This window comes from Pyrgilauda ruficollis, unplaced genomic scaffold (genome assembly GCF_017590135.1).
Source record: "Pyrgilauda ruficollis isolate IOZ18807 unplaced genomic scaffold, ASM1759013v1 scaffold20, whole genome shotgun sequence".
Taxonomy (NCBI): Eukaryota; Metazoa; Chordata; class Aves; order Passeriformes; family Passeridae; genus Pyrgilauda; species Pyrgilauda ruficollis.
This window is the reverse complement of record NW_024519207.1, coordinates 1,068,699-1,085,455: the sequence shown is the minus strand read 5'-3', so window position 1 is coordinate 1,085,455 and position 16,757 is coordinate 1,068,699. Positions and strand designations below refer to the sequence as shown.

Below are 16,757 nucleotides of genomic sequence, written 5' to 3'. Positions count from 1 at the left end.
ACTAATACAATAGGCTACAAATATATGTGTGAAAAATTACAGAGAATATACAAAAGAAAAAGGCAAAAATCAGCACGGCCTCACCAGCAGCAGTTTCTTTATATCTGGGGCTGGCTCCTATTTCACGGGCTTTTACACTTCTGCCTAAGAAGTGATAAATAAATAAAGATGCAGTCATGAGAGATCATTAAGAATTGCAACATAATGTAATGGATCCCTAAATCCAAACAGCTCCCTTTTCTTTGATCACTTCTGTAAAGCTTTTTGGCTTCAGTGAGTATGCTGCAGATGCACATTTAGGCAGCAAGCCCAGCTCTAGTGGCCCTGGAGAAGAGTATTAACTTGTACATTATTCTATAAATATCTGCCATAAGTTTGCTGCAGGCATTCTCCACTGAGGGAACAAAAAGTGTTGACTCACAGTGGCAGCATTAATGCCTCTGACCTGGCTCACATGTGGGATGTCAATATACTTTAGGACCTGGAATCTTGCAGCCACAACCTGCACAGCCTGCAGCATTTATATACTGCTGTTGCTGTAGCCTGTAGCAGCAAGAATGAAGATTTGTAACAACATAGTAAAAAAAAAAAGGATAGTGCTTTTCCCTCTATCCTATAGTTACAGAAGTGTATTCCACACCTGTGATGATTCTCTATGTGATTATTTGAAAATAGCAGCTTGTTTGGATAGGAAAATAAAGTACTCTGCAGAACATTCCCATTTCAGTTACACACCATGAAAGATCATTTGCCCCTTTAAAAATACTAGCCGTGACAGCATCATGCACAGCTTTCACATCTGGAATTTCCCCCATCATCTCGCTTCCAGAGTCTTGCTGTGCCTGTTTGCAAAGCATCCCTTCTCCCAGCGATGGATGGGATGGCTCAGGGAGGCTGCAGGGGAGCGTGCACTCACCTACGGAGTCCTGGTGCCATCCAGCGGCAGCTGTGCTCTGCACCGTGCAGCAGCTTTCGTGAAGGACTCTGCAATTGCCAGCCCTGCTTTCTGAGACCCCCGATTTCCACCTCCCAGACTGGTACATGGAGAAACGGGGAGTCAGCTCCCGATTACCACATCCTCAGGTGGCTCTCCACAGCGCAGGATGCTCGTGCATGAGCTGTGGATCTGAGCCCTGTGACAGTCAACACAGCTAAGTGGCTTTTAAAAAACAATTTGGGTAACTGAAAGGAGGGTTTCCACCTGCTTTGTTCCAAGGAGTGCATAAACGCTTATATGTAAAAAAAAAAAAAAAAAAAAAAAAAAAAAAAAAGAGAGAAAATAGAGTAATACTCCCCAAACAAGTCCCAAGTCCCAGGGAACCCACAAGCAGTTCAGAATCAAATGTTATCTTTTGAGGCACCACTGGTGGGATTCACTTTGAAACACTGAGAGTTGTCCACCTCTAGGCATCACAACCTTTACTGTAACAACATAGTAACAAACCTGTCTCCAAAACAAACCTGTCTCTGCCTTGTCTAGATACAAGTCCAGGTTTCTATCTAGCTTGCTTGATCTATCATTTTGCAAAGAAATGAACCAGCAAAAACAGTGCTGTTCAAATCAAATTTTCAGGGTAAGTTTTAATAAAACTTATAAAAGTTTTATAAAAACCTATAAAAGTCAGTGCTCTCAGTTGGCTGCACAGTTCAGGGCCAGTCATGAACACCTTGCTCTGCCCAGGTGCATCAGCCTCATGGCATTACACCTTGCAAGGCAAGATGAAAATGTTTGTGCTGACCACCACAGTTTACTGCCAAGTTCAGGGCTTATCTCATTTGAGTCCTTTCTGGGGTGATTAGTGCACTCAGAATTTGACCCCACTGCACACCTTATGGAGTTTCTGATTTACTGCAGCACACTCTTCACTCCCTGAGAGTCAAGAGTTTATCTGGGAAAACAGATGCCTTGAAAATGTGAGGCCCCTATTCTCTGTTCCAGCTAAATTCCACTTATAACTAGAAGGGAGGGTAAAAGATTACTTTAAACCACCTTTAAGATGCCTCTATTTCACAGCAGGCAGAGGACTAACTTCACTTCTAATAGGAATTAAAGTGCCTTAAGGTATTGTGATAAAAGACCAGCTGTTTAGGAATGCTAACACCTTTCTGGCAAAAAAGAATAGGCAGAGAGGGTCTTTGGCTTCTCAGACATAACATATCTCTGAAGTTAAGAAAACAGAAAAAAAATATCCTTTTAGAGGATATTTATTTTACTGCTTATTCCTCTTTACAGTCTGCAGATAGCCCTTCTGATGTGGGAGTTACAGCATAAGTAAAGACTGTGTTAATTATATTTACCATGCTCTTAAAGAATAAATAACCCTATCTGTGACTGAGATATCTGAAAGTGCCCTCTCTAAGGAGTCAGACAGGCAGGATCCACTACATGGAGCAGTGCAGCACTGTATAAAAGCAAGGTAATAGGTATAAGGTAGATACAGAAGAATGCAGCTATGCACTTAGGAAAACAGTTCTCATACAAATTCTGATAAAGCAGAAGACATTCCTTCCTTTTCTGCAGCCTTGGGAGAGGTACTCTGACTACCTCCCCATCTGCCTGCTGGTGGCCCACAAACACCATTTATGCTGCTGTGTGCATCGCCCTGCCCTCACCCACAGGGGCTACTCTTCACCTCTACCACCTAACACAGAATTATCTCCTGCTTTTCCACTGCAGAGTCCAGAGTGAAAAGAATCTAGGACCTCAGAATGCAGCCCTAGCTGCTTAGAAAGAAGCATACTCCCTAGTGATTAAAGAAAATAAAGCATTTCTCATACCTTGGAATCTGGAGAGTCAGCCTGGCCTTGTTAAAGTCCAAGTTTATCTCTAGTTATGGAGACTCCTTAAATGGCAATAGAGGAAACATGGCAAGAAAAGTCTATGCAGAGGAATAATCTGCTCGTACCCATAATGCTGAGCTGTATTTGAAATAACAGAAGATTAAGTGAATGGGATAAACTTGTGGAAGAGGTGTGGCATAGAAAATTCCCTTGTGGTGTTTTTTGTTGGGATTTTTTGAGGGTTTGTTTTTTTTTTGGGAAAAGGAATAATCAGCCATACAAAAATTTGTGTTGAAAGTCAAGAAGAACAAAAGCAGAACTGTGGGGCTGGAGCAGTGTTTCCATCCCCCCACAGCACTGTTTTTTTGTTATGGTGTGCAAGTGAGGATACCCAGGGTGCCCTAGCAGAAGCTCTTCAGCATTCCTGCATCAGTGAAGTGAGAGGAGGGAGATTTTCACAGAGCAGCTTTGAAGGGAAATATTTACATGTGGGCATATACCTGGAGGTAAAGGAGATAAAATTAAGAATTTAAAAAAGCAGATAGAGATCTTCATTCATTGCAGTCATTAAAGGGACTGGATGAAGTCTTACCTTCCTCATATCCCTTTACTTTCCACTGACAGTGGTCAGAATTGGCCTAATTTCTGGCTTCCTTGAAAACCCTTCAGTGAGCACATTTATTCCAACAGCTGGAGTGCAAACCTTGTAATTAAAGAAAAGGCTGTGAGTAAAGAGATTTAGATAGTTCAGAGGAATTTCAGAGATGCATACGCAGGTTTACATGGGTCTGTGTGTGCCTGCCTGTATCTGTGCACAGATGTGCACATTTTACACAAGTGTCCTGGGTTTATAAATTTTCTTTGGGCTGTGCAATAGCTGAAAAGAACGGAAGGTGGCATTTTTTCAACATTTTCATCCAGCAAGTAAGTGCAGTAAAGGAAATGAAAGGAGCTACAGTAAAGGGAAAAAAGGATAGAGGAGAAAAAAGAAAAGAGAAAGCTAAACCCAGACCACACCCAATTTGATAATTCCCTGCTGTTAATGATTGTATTGATACTGAAGGCTATTTCTGTTCCTCATTTTAGTAGTGTGATTCATAGGTACCATAAGGGCTGCTTTTACTAGACTTTGGAAAATACGTGGTTACTTCACTACTGTAATATTTTCATAAAAATTGCAAAATGCAGGTGTGCATTTTTATTTGTTGTTCTTTTATTTGGTTGGGTTTTTGTTCATAATTTTTTTTTTAAGTGATAAAATTCACACAGTATGACCAGTTAATCAAGAACCACATAAGGAAGATAAAAGTAGCCCTGTCAGTTTCCCTTTAAAGTGCAGGTACGTGGGAGATAGTACCAACCAAAAAAGTGAATTAATTTAAATTTCCCAAAAAGTTATGATGCAAAAACCCAAAAGAAATAAATTAGAAATTACAGAACTGTGTGTTCACAGGTCATTAAATTAAGGCCTCTTTCAATATTTAATCAGGTTTTGTGCAACTCTTACCACAAGCAGATGCCTTTTAGTCTGCGGGGGCACCCTCTTGGCCTGCCTGTTTTTCTTTAAAGCACAGATTTCACTCTCTTTTCTGACCCACCACTCTATGAGAAGCAACAGGTTCCCCACGCCCTGAGTGGCAGCAGCAGGAAAAGCCCCGTTTACAGCCAGTACTGGGGACTCACCAGGTAGGAAGCTCCTCTTCTTGAGCTCTCCTTTCACTTTCTTCCACAACTAATTGCCACAGCTCATTTAATGAGAATTAAACGACTCCAGAGGGGTGGTGAGGGCTGGTCTGAGCAGGACCAAAGTGACCCCTCCTGCCAGGAGCCAGGGGGTGCCAGGAACCACCAAGGAGCTGAGGCTCACATCCCGTGGGAATAAAGTGGCACTTTTGTTGCCCCTTTGAGAAATCTTGGACAGAGTCTGACAGCAGACAGCCCTTCTTTGTTTAGCAGCCAAGCACCCTCATTCCCTGGGCAGTTGATTTGCTTTTAACTGCATACCTTCACCAGATGAGAAAGACTCCCTTAGAATGTCTGGGGACCAGGGAGAGAGGTCTCAGGTGGCCAGAGACTGGCAGCATCCCCTGCCACGGGCTGCTGGAGACACATGCTCACTGAGGGAGCCTGCTGCATTCCCCCCTTTGGGAGCACTTCCAGGCCACTCTGGTAATGAGGGACCAAAAGCAGCTCACAGCAGTCACAGAAGAGGAGCCAAAGCCCACAGCTCAAGGGGAAGCTGCTGCCACGCCTTATAGGTCTCCTGCCCCACACTGCAGGTTCTTGGGATGCAGAAATTCTGGTGCTGCAGAATCTTGACACGAAATAAATAGAGGAAGCATGGACTTTGGAAAACTTCTGTCATTTAACTTCTGTTTTTCTCAATACATTTACTTTCTGATCTCCAAACATGAGGTATTTTGAAGGAATGGTTGTGCTTCTCCTTGGCATCCTGCAGCAGACCAGGACTGAGAAGCTCAAAAGCTGAGGGATGCAGCTGCTGGTCCCAGCTACAACTGCTGGTCCCCATCAGGGAGACAGTCCAGAAGGCCACCTGTTTGCTTATTTTGGACTCCAGGAGAGTGTATCAAATCAGTCTCCCTGACCCCAAGGCTCTGGGAGGTGCATTCTCTGGTTTTGACTGTGGGTCTGGCTGCTGTGATTCCTTCCAGGCAAATATACCCTGAATTCTGCTTCCCACCTTGTAACGCTTCATCCTTGTGATCTTATCTGAGGAATTACACATACATAACAATTTTTGTATTATATAATACAAAAAATATAGTCATACTCGTAAAATATCCACAATTTACCTATATCAGTATCTATTACATACTATATATATTAAATGCACAGATACTACTCTATGTACATGTATGTTTAAAACACATGATAAAATCTATATAAAATTTATACATTAATAAAAACATATTGTATGTCTGTGTGTGTTTGTGTGCAACAGGTGTTGCAATCATGCTTTGAAAATAAAGATTTTCCTAGAGAATAGAACTTCCCAAACAGTACTTGAGAAGACTGGGGAAATGCATATTACCACAGCCGACACTTCCAGATGTGAACTACAGGCAATGCCAAAATGCTGCAAGAATTGTTTGAATTGTTGGCCTCACATTTACCATTCAGAGTGATGTTACAGATAACAAATGCAGTTCCTGAGGAAACTGAAGTTTCCTGGGGGTGAAATATTTCCCTGGCACCTTCATTTTGAGAGCCAAAGAAAAATCCAAGCAGCAGTGTACCACGTCAAATAGCTCGGAGAGAAGCTCTGGGTGGTCCTGTTCTGAGGGTAGGGTTGCAGGGTAGAGAAATCACCACAGCTGAGGAAAGAGTAATAAATGAGTGTCCCAACTGTTGTAGGAGGTGTGCACACAAATATTTTCAATCTAACGTCTGACAACAGAATGTGAACTTCTCAGAAAATCTATCTAAATACTCAACAAGTTCAAGAAAAAACCCTCTGCTAGAGAAAGCAGGTATTGAGCCACTCACATGTAGCCTGGCTACATGCAAACAAGAAGTGGGCTCTGCCTCTGATATTCACCTTTTTTGACGGGCCAGCCAGGTTAATAACAAGTTAGTGACAAAAGAGCTTCAGGCATGCACCCCTCCGGGTTACTTCCTGCAGCTGGGTTAGGTCTCAGTGCACAGCGTGCTGTGTTGACAATCACTGCTGACAAACCAAACTTCTCCAATAACCAAGATCCTTAATCAGCAGTAAGAACTGCACTTCTATGTCACACTTGTGTTCAGAAAATCTTAGGTGTCTGTGACCAACATGATACTGTCCATAAAGGGGTTTTTTTTGGACCTTGGTACTAAAGTTCACCTGAGTTAGGGTGTGAAAGGAGTATAGGTGAAGTGAACATGCTCTGCTAAGCCTTTTGCTACTGATGTCCTGGAAGATATGAGATACATGAGCACATCTCCTGTGCAGCATGACAGTGTTGTGTTTGACATTACAATCTGTGATGGAAGAAGTCTCCTTGCAAAGGTGCAAAGGAGCCCTCAGAGTCCCTGTGCTGTAATGCACACTCTGATGCCTTAGGGTTGCCTGGCATATTAAGGGCATCATGTGGTGCCTTTGCTAAACCCTGGGCAGAGGAAAGTTGCTGAGTGTGTGATGCATGGGCAGCTGCTGATGTCCATAAAGCCATTACAAGTCTCTCCATCTTTTTGAGAGTGGATCCAAATCTTTCCTTTCCTCCTACTAGGAGAGAGTGTTTCAAAATCCTGACAACAGCAGACCAGGAATCCCATCTCCAGAAGACTGCGGAAGGCACACCACTGAGGAGGTGGTCTGTGGCACAGCTGTGTCATGAGATGTGGGCATTGGATGACAAGAAGCCAACCTCCTGATACAGCAACATAATTTTGTCCCCAAAGACAGAGGCTTTTTAAATTCTGAACAATTAGCCAGATTCTCCCTTGCTTTCACAGGACTGACAATACTGGGGACCAGTCCCTGTAGGGCACAGTGCAGATTGCTGCACTGAAATCCAGGTATCTTGCCAAGAAATGGGAGCAGAGCCCAGCCACATTCCCATGACCTATTACTTTTAAAGAATTAGGTATTTATGTTTCTTTCTTACCACGATCGTTCTAGTGCCACCAGAAACATAAGAAAAAAATATACATCAGTGAAAGAGACACTTGAAAGCCCAGGAAATATTATTTTAACCTTTTGGTACAAACAGCAGAGAATAAATGGAGCATGTTTATAAGGTAAATAAAATCATCAACAGTATCTTTTACCTTGGCCCCCAAGTTCCTCACTCCAGATGCTTTACCTCATTCTGCCCAGATCATATGCCTTCACAGGATATGCACCAGGAAAAGGCTACTGGATCCTGCTACCATTTCAAGCAGTCCCCAGCAGGAGGTTTAAGCAGATGTCAGGTGCAGGTAAATCAGCGGTTAGAGGCCTAGGGTGCTGAAAAGTGAAAATTCTCATTCCTCTTTTATTCCAAGAAAAATAAAATCAGTAAGGCACATTATGGTACTTGTACTTTAAATTACAAATTCCAAGTCTGGGGCTGGTGGCTCTTTGTACAACTGTTAGGGCTTAGAGTGGCTCTTCTGGGTCGGTTTGTCTGCCTCTGGTAGTGCCCAGGAGTGGAGTTGTAGGGAACAGAAATGAAAGAGAAGATCCTTCTCCTAAATCCTACTGGCTTTTCCTAGTCCAATTCTGAACCAGCTGTTGATACAAACCAGCTGATTGCAATTGACTTTTCTTCAATGAATTTGCCTTCTGGTTTTTGGTATGGTATGCATGTCATCCTTTAAGTAAAAACTTGCAAGTTTAATTTCAGGTTGTATTTAGGTTAGGTGTTGACTACTTTCATTCTTGTACCCAGCAAATTTTATTGTGTGGAACCTCTCTAAAATATTACAAGAAACAGTGAATTACTGCTCTCTACTCACAGTCTCTCTAACATTCAGGATTTAATGTACCCCCATCATAATCTGCCTTGGGTAATTCTCTCCAGGGCTGAAGAATAGAAAAGAGTTTTATCTATTTAGTATCTCCTCACAGAGAAGGAGATTCCTTACCTTTTATCATCCTGTTTGTCATTTGCTGTGTCATTTAGTTCCACTGTATGCTATTTTTTTTTTTTTTTTGTGGGGGAGAGGAGGTCATGAAAGTAGGAGAAAAGTAGAAAGTAATACATTAAAGAGGAGGTACAACACACACTTACCCAGACTGCCTCCTCTTGCCTTCCATGCTGAGTAAGAAGTTTTGCTGCAAAAGTGGTCAAAAACACGCTCAAGATGACAATTGTTACACATGATCTTATGGTTGCAATGGTTTAACCTGAGCACTTTTATTTGGATAGCTAGAGATTTATGCTCTACATGTAAACTTACACTCAGGAAAATTTGTGTCATGAAATTGCAGGTAACAGGGGGTAAGAGGAATCCAGCACATGCTGGAGTATTGGCCAGGAAATGAAACAAGAAGTATCATTTAAGAATCTTCCAGCTGTCTGCTTCAGTTTCAGTGGAAGTCAGTGATTACTTACCAAAGCAAGGTGGTGCAAGATAAATTCTGAATGAATTATTGCTTGAGGTAAATATTAAACCCCCCCAAACTCAAAAAGGCAACCTCAAGATTTACTGAATGGCTTTCAAAGCTAAAGCACTCCAAGGGATGAGCTGAATTCCTTCAGGGTAAGAGCTGAGTCATTCTTCCAAAAGACAGTGAGGAGACACTAAAAAACCCTGACTCACAGAGATGCTGAAATGGGACTATGCTTGGACTTTGAAATGAAAGTCATCCAGGACCTGCTGAGACATGCTTGAACGCCTCAGGAGTACCAAAATTCTTCCACTAAGTGCCAAAATGAGTGTGATCACGAATATGTGTGGATATGACTTGGTTGCTGCAGATGATCATGGAGTGGGAAATTAATGCCCTTTGATTTATTGATAATGCCATACTTCTGGGACTAGACTCTATTCATTTACATCATATGTAGCTATTTATGTTGGAGCAGGATAGAAACTCTTTCAGTCTGATTATCCCTGGAAGAAACCACAACCCAAAGCTCACAGATATGACACAGGGCTTTTCAGATTAAATAACTGCTAAACATGATCCACATAAGCAGGTTCAGGTAGCAGAAGGGAATACATGTAGCAAATCAGGAATCATTGCCTGCAGGCTTGTCCTTCCTTATTGCAACTAAATTGCTAAGTATATTGTATCACTCATGTAAGTAGCCATGAAATATGGCCTTTCTGACAGTGAAGGAGGTAAGTGACTGCTTAAATTCACACAGAAGTCAGAGGTCAGTGCTTACAAAGGGTGGGTGAGAAAGGAAAAGGTCAGAGGTTCAGAGCGGCTTTTTCTTTCTGCATCACAGTTCTTCATGTGTGTCTACATCTATCAGTGATACATTTGCCAGTAGGAAAAAAAATCTGATGACCTGGCACAAGAAGGAACACCAGCCCTACAGGAAAAAGGGAACCGCTCCCTGCAGAGTCACTTTCTCTTGTCAGTGAGATGAGTAAAGTAAAGCCTGCCAGCAGCACACAGGAACATGGCAGTCCAGCCTACAAAGGACCTGCAGGTATCTAGACATTTCTGATGTTCTGGAATTGAAAGAGAAATCCCTCTCTGAGCCATGAGTGCAACCACAAAGATTAAAGAACAACCCCTGTGCTGAACCCTTCATGACCAGAAAACCATAAATTGAGGAACAAAGCAGTGAGATTTACTGCAAACACAGGAACTTTGTGTTCCACTGATGTGGCAAATTAAGTTTTTCGTAACACTCCATTACTGACCTCTCTCCAGAGCATGATAATTATATACAAACTTTAGATCAGTAACCAAACAGAAGTAGTTTTATTTTTTCCAGATACAAATGCCAAATATCACAGCCATAGACATCAGCAAAAAGTTGTTCCAAATAAATATAACAGCTTGATAACAAATTTAAACACAGTAATTATTGTATAAATGATTAAACAAATTGTATTATTGCTAGCAGAATAAGCATCTTCAGGGAAAAGAGGATTGAATACATAATCTGGAAATAGATTAAATATATATATATATATATATAAAATATACTCAGTTTATTGCTTGGATAGATAAATATTAAAATATTTGTGCACATCACTGGGAATGAGGCACTTATTCAAGTTAGTATAAACAAGGCCACTTGTTAAGTAAAAGGAAAAATGTTAATAAGCTTCCAAAACCTCTTGCTGAAATCTGAAACCTTGAAGCCATAAAAAAAAAAAAAAAAAAAAAGCATGCTGTTACAAATGTATTTATAGTTCACTGAATTGTAAAAAATCCAATTTCTTAAGAATGGGAAAAATCCAGCATGCCTTATTGAAAACATTGCGATTTTTTTTCCCAGGAAGAGACTTTGGCATCTGACTCACGAATCTTACTCATGCTTGTCCAATTTTTCAGTGTTTGCTTTGTCCTTTTCTTTGTTATATCATTTTGCACTATTATTTTATATATTGTTACAAAAACATTAGTCTGATTATCCCCATCAACCTAAATATCTCACAAAGTTTTAATCAGACACTGTTCAAAGCAGTGATCAAGTTGTTTACTGGGCTAAATATTTGGCTTGTAGAACATTTGGGTTTTGATATGATTTTATAAAAACAAGTAAGAATTAAAAAAAACATTTTGCCTGCAAGCACCTTTAATGATATTTTGGTCTGGTAAAATTCAAAAGCAGAAAAATAGCTCTACTGATAAACACCTAATTCCAGTATTTTATATATATTTTTTTAAAAAAGATCATCTCTGCTTATACAAAACAGGCATTTCATAAATATTAGAATGTTCTATTATTTACATGTGTCCCATTCTACCACTGAATCATTGGCTGCTATTATATAAACATGCAGGTTCTAGGAGAGAAATTCTGCATTTCTCATAGTGATGTCACACATAGGCACAAAGGCAAATTTGATCTTAGTGGGCATTTGCAATGTAGTGGTGAACTTACTAAATACAAAAGTTATCTGTGGATTAAGCCTTTGATCAATCTTGAACACATAATACATGGATCACAAAACCAGAAACTTCATTACAAGAGCAAATTGATGTCAGGTGACTGGGGTAAAGGTCTAAAGCATTGGGCATGGCTTATGGATAATTGTTTCAGGCTAGAACTTGGATTAATTGAAATAAAAGATGACTGCAAGAGTTTAGTAATGGAGTTTGACCCTTCAGGTGCTGCAAACATCCTTCAATTAAGTTGTCTAATCACCAGAAAACCTAGAAAAGGTAGGACAGATCCTGACCTGACTCATTTTGTGAAAAGCTGATGAAATCCTATTAAATGAGTGAAGTCATAACAACACAAATCCAGTGCAAGAGATACCAGCACGAGTCTCTCTGTGGGCATATTCACACTGTATCATGAATCACAGCACAGACATCCCTAGGCTAGTAGAGCTTCATGAACCTGAGTCTTGATGGCTTACAGGACAACCACGCAGAATTACTAGGTCAGGTCTACCTGTGTTGACTGACCCTCACAACCAGGCCAGGAAGACTTCTGGCCTTCTGGATGGATTTTTTTTTTTTTTTAAGTTCAGAAGCAGCATTGTGTGCTTACAGGCTGCTTTCAAATTGCATCCTGCTCTGCTAACTGATCTCTGCAGCATGATCCCTGGAACACCAAATGCCAAGTGTACTGCGGACTGCCTCTATCCCCCACCACAAGATGGTAGTGGTGGAAAGGAAGAGACATTTTAGCAAGGTCTCAACATCCTTATGCAGATTTTATGTAGTTCAACTCTATTGAGAACTCCATTGACTCCAGTGCTGTTTGACAGTCTCATGGACAGTGGGATCAAGTGCACCTTCAGCAAGATGACACCCAGCCGCGGTGTGGTGTGGCTGACATGCTGGAGGGAAGGTATTCCATCCAGAGGAACCTGGGCAGGCTTGAGAGGTGAGCCAACCTCATGAAGTTCAACAAGGCCAAGTGCAAGGTCCTACACCTGGGCCAGGGTAATCCCAAGCACAAATACAGACTGGGCAGAGAATGGATTAGGAGCAGCCCTGCTGAGAAAGACTTGGGAATGGTGGTGGATGAGAGGCTGGACATAACAGGCAACATGCACTCCCAGTCCCAAAAGTCAACATATCCTGGGCTGCAGCCAAAGCAGTGGGGCCAGCAGGATGAGGGAGACGGTTCTGCCACTCTACCCTGCTCTTGTGAGAGCCCATCTGGAGTGCTGCATCCAGCTCTGGGGCCTCCAACATAGGAAGGACATGGACATGATGGAGCGAGTCCAAAGGAGTGCCACAAAGATGGTCAGAGGTTTGTGGCACCTCCCCTACGAAAACAGGCTGAGAAAGTTGGGGTTGTTTATTCTGGCCAAGAGAAGGCTCTTAGAGCATCTTCCAGTCCCTGAAAGGGGCTTACAAGAGAGCTGTGGAGGAAGTTTTCCCAAGAGGATGTAGCAATAAGACAAGGAGTAATGACTTCCCTCTGAAAGACAGCAGGTTTACATATTACGAGGAAATTTACTATGAGGGTGGTGAGACACTGGCACAGGTTGTGCAGGGAAGTCCTGGATGCCTCATTCCTGGAAGTGTTCAAGGTCAGGTTGGATGGGGCTGTGAGTAACCTGGTGTGGTGGAAGGTCTCCCTGCCCATGGCTGTGGGGTTGGACCTAGATGATCTTAGGAGTCCCTTCTGGCCCAGGCCATTCCACAATTGTATGACTTAAAGGACTTACCTACATAAAATGCTAGTGTGACAAAAGGGACAGTTTCCTGAAGGTTACATAGCTTTCACAGCCAAGGATTTGACATGGACGGAACAGATTGTGTCTGGATAAAAACTGACACAGGACACTGCTGATCCAAACTTGTCATGTTACCTAAATCAAGAATGCTGAGAGAAAATTAGAATTACTCCTGCAGAAGTAGTCACTTGTTAAATGCCCAACAATGACCCAGCATGTTTGTCAAAATGTGCTATGATTATACAGCAATAAATACTACTTGATTCAATCAAAGGTGAATTTTTTCTTCTCTTTTTATTATTTAGTATGACAACTAACTATGCTGGATTCAATATCATGATTCCTAGGCTCAGTTCAGCAGAACCTTGTCCTCTGCATTTTGAATCTAACTATCATCTTCTCTAGGTACTGAAATACTAATGCTTGCATTTCTCAACAGTGGATGTGCACTAAGAAATAAAATTTACCTTACAACACTTCCATGATCCATTATACTTAGGAGGACATAAGCATTCAGTTTTAGTGAAAACCAAAATTTTTTTCCAGATTTGTTGCATTCTTCATCTTTACAGAAACATAAATTTAAAAAAAAACCATTCAGATTAAATAGATGAATAGGAATTTGCAGGAAAGAGTATGTATTGAATCTTGTGACATGCAACTGTTTATAATGCTATGCTGTATAATCTAGCTGTCTTTTGAAAAAGTTCAATTACAAGTAAAAAAAATAAAAAATAAAATACTGGTACAGATTAAGTGAAGTAAAAAACTTACAGGACGGAGGATCCATGCCTAAGACATTCCATCACCTTTCAAACTATTTGTAGACATTGAGTACTTTGTGAGAAACAGTACAAAATTTTACAGAAGAGTGTGAGGATCCCTCCTCTCAAGTATTATGTGTTTCTGAAGAAAGAGATCTCTCTTATTGCAGACAGGATATGTAGCACCTTTGTTCAGCTTTTATTCTTTTGACATGTCAGAAAATACAAAACCACAACAATAATCTCTCCCTGACAATGGAGTCCCTTGAATTGCTGCTTAAAATTAGTGCATGGTATAGGGACATCAGGGACATTTCCTTTCATGCAAAGTGGGAGGTTTCGTTCAACTTCTTCTGTTGTTGATAATGGCAGTAAGAGCTCAGTATAACAAATTTCAAGTATACCTAGAAACACACTCATCATGAGTCACCATTATCTGCTGCTAAAAATGTGCAGTTCAAGAGTTTTTACGAGGCACTCTGGACACTCTGGCTTGAATACTGTGGTCTTGGAATCAAACCTCTGAGCTGTCATGGCTGTAATTATTTGGTAGCATCATTGGTTCGTTGCTGCCTGACTCGTTTGTGCTTTCCTTCTTGTCAGAATTTCGTTTCCATTTTAGCAGCAAAATGATAATTGCAATTAAGCAGATGGCAAGGAAAATGGCAGCAGCCCCACCAATGATTGTGACTAAGCTGGTTCCTGCACTTTGGTTATTCAGTTCCCTGGGGAGAACACCATTGAGTGCAACCTCCCTTTGAGGCACCTGTTTCTTGCTGGTGCGATCCAGGGCTATGTGCTGTATGTTCGTTCCTCGGTTGCTCTCCACTCCAATGTCTCTTGCAAGTTCCGGGGCCTGCTCCACTCCCCTCTTCTGCCTTCTCTGTGCGGATGCTCCTGGGCTCCCAGCACTGAGGAGTGAGTGGTACTGGTGCTCCACGCTTCTTTTGCCGATTCCGCGGTTAGCGTTCTCCTTGGAACGCACGGTGTAGATTGTATGCACATACCACTCCCTACCCAAAGACACCTGGAAAGAAACATTTTTTGTATTTAAACACACACATACTACATCTGGGCAGTGTTAAATGCAGAGGAAATCAGTCTCTATTCTGAACTGAATGCCTGGACAAGCACTTTTAAAATCTTAAAAAGATAACTCCTGTCTATGTGCCAGTGTGCACCAGAAGAGTTGTATTTTCTGCCAAAATTTCCAGAGGGTTTAGTCTCCATTCCTCTCCACAGACAGACTCTGTGGCTACCAAGTGCAGAAGAAGAAGGCTACGGCCTTGGCATGGTTTTGGTGCTATTAGTAGCAAAAGCCATACAAAGTATCTTTAGCTGTGGATGGGCCACAGAAAAGGCACTTCCAAGCCCAACCTACCAAGTGATTAAGCCCTGGCTGTAATTCCATCTAAACATATGAAAGCAATTGTTTACTGCAGTGATGATTGAACATTGGAACAGGGAGCCTGTGGAGCCTCCTTCCACAGAGATGTTCAAAAGACAACTGGTCATGGTCCAGGGCAACCTGCTGTAGGTGACCCTGCTTTAAGCAGGGTGTTGGAACAGTCAATTTCCACAGGTCCCTGAAAATTATATCCACTCTGGATTGTGTGGGTCCCTGCAATCTGTGTGAGATGATACTACTTTCCTTCAATTTCTCTCATCTTTCCTGGATACGTACAAGATTTGGCATCCACAAGGTCCAGTAGGCTTGTCTGAATACTGTCTTAAAGCTACTGCCTGTTAATTTGAACAGTTGCAGCCCAGTTTTGTTATTTTGAGAAATAACACATTTTCTAATTTACTCTTTGTTTTCCAAGTATTTTTCAGGATATACTTTTGTTTCTTCATATTCTCATTTTTTTGACAGGAAGAGGACCAAAAATCATGGCATTGGTATCCACAGAAATGGATTCTTCACGTAAAAAATGAGATTCCATTTTCCTGGGGGCAGATTTGAAACTCTTTTTATACTTTTAAGTAGGCCTTTTTGTTAAGTACTGTACTGCTTACAATGGGACCTTTAATACCGAAGTGGCCAGGAGTAGAATCGAAGTCTCCTTCATATTTTTCCTACTAATTTATACACTTGAGTTGTGCTGCAGTTTTGCAAATACTAGAGACAAATACCAAAGAGAGAACTTTTTGGTTGGGTTATATAGATGAAAGAGCTGAATGCACACTGCTGAAGGTTTATACATAATTAAGAAGTAGTTGCATCCTTTAGTTGTCAATTTTTTAGGCTCTCCAGTGCTTCACACTGTGCAAGTTTGCAAGGAAAGAATTGTACAGAAAACCCTGAGTATCAACTTGATTTTGATGAAGCTTACTATAAATGCTTATGATTTTTAATTATTTGTCTTTGAGAAGTGAGATGGGAAGCGATAAAACAATGTTGAGCAACAAGAATCTTAAAAGAAATGTACAAGAACAATTTTCATAACTCCTGGTTAGCCTGTGGAATTAATTATACAAAAGAAAAGCAAGGTTATCCCAACAGAAACACTTTAATAAGTGTTCCAGATTTTGTATGTATAAGTTTCTAAGCATCTATAATTGTGTTTGATTGTCACTGGAATCAGAATAAATCGTTCTGTTGGTTTCAATTTGACTTACAGTTAACAACAACACCTGTGCAAGTGTTTCTTCCTTGGTTCAGTACTCTTGCCACTAAGCTACAGAAATCATACCTGAAATAGAGGAGTTGAGTCTACTTTGAATCCATCAGAGCCTGGCTGTTTAACTAATGGAATTGCTTCAGGATCATCTATTGCAAGTTTTGCATTAAAAAGTACATTGCCAAAGCTTGTGGCTTGTGTCTCTGGCTGAGCTTTGTCCTGCAGGGAGGGGAAAAAAAGTTTGTAAAACACAGATTTATTTCAATGAGGAAAAACAGTTTTAGCATTTACTTGCAATGTACAAATTGTGTAGTTTGAACATGTTATTTTATGTAGT

General features: G+C 41.1%; 1 protein-coding gene across 2 annotated transcripts in view; it reads right to left on the bottom strand.

The window, feature by feature from the left end:
* Positions 1–12,524: 12,524 nt before the first annotated feature.
* The window catches only part of FREM2 (FRAS1 related extracellular matrix 2), a 120,651-nt gene continuing 116,418 nt past the window's right edge, over positions 12,525–16,757 (bottom strand). For both annotated transcript variants that reach the window (XM_041466993.1, XM_041466992.1), the window contains exons 23-24: positions 16,493–16,639; positions 12,525–14,826 (exon numbers count right to left, since the gene is read on the bottom strand). In XM_041466993.1, the coding sequence (XP_041322927.1) occupies positions 14,314–14,826; positions 16,493–16,639 (660 nt within the window). In that variant the 3' untranslated portion in view covers positions 12,525–14,313. The remainder of the gene's footprint in view (positions 14,827–16,492; positions 16,640–16,757) is intronic.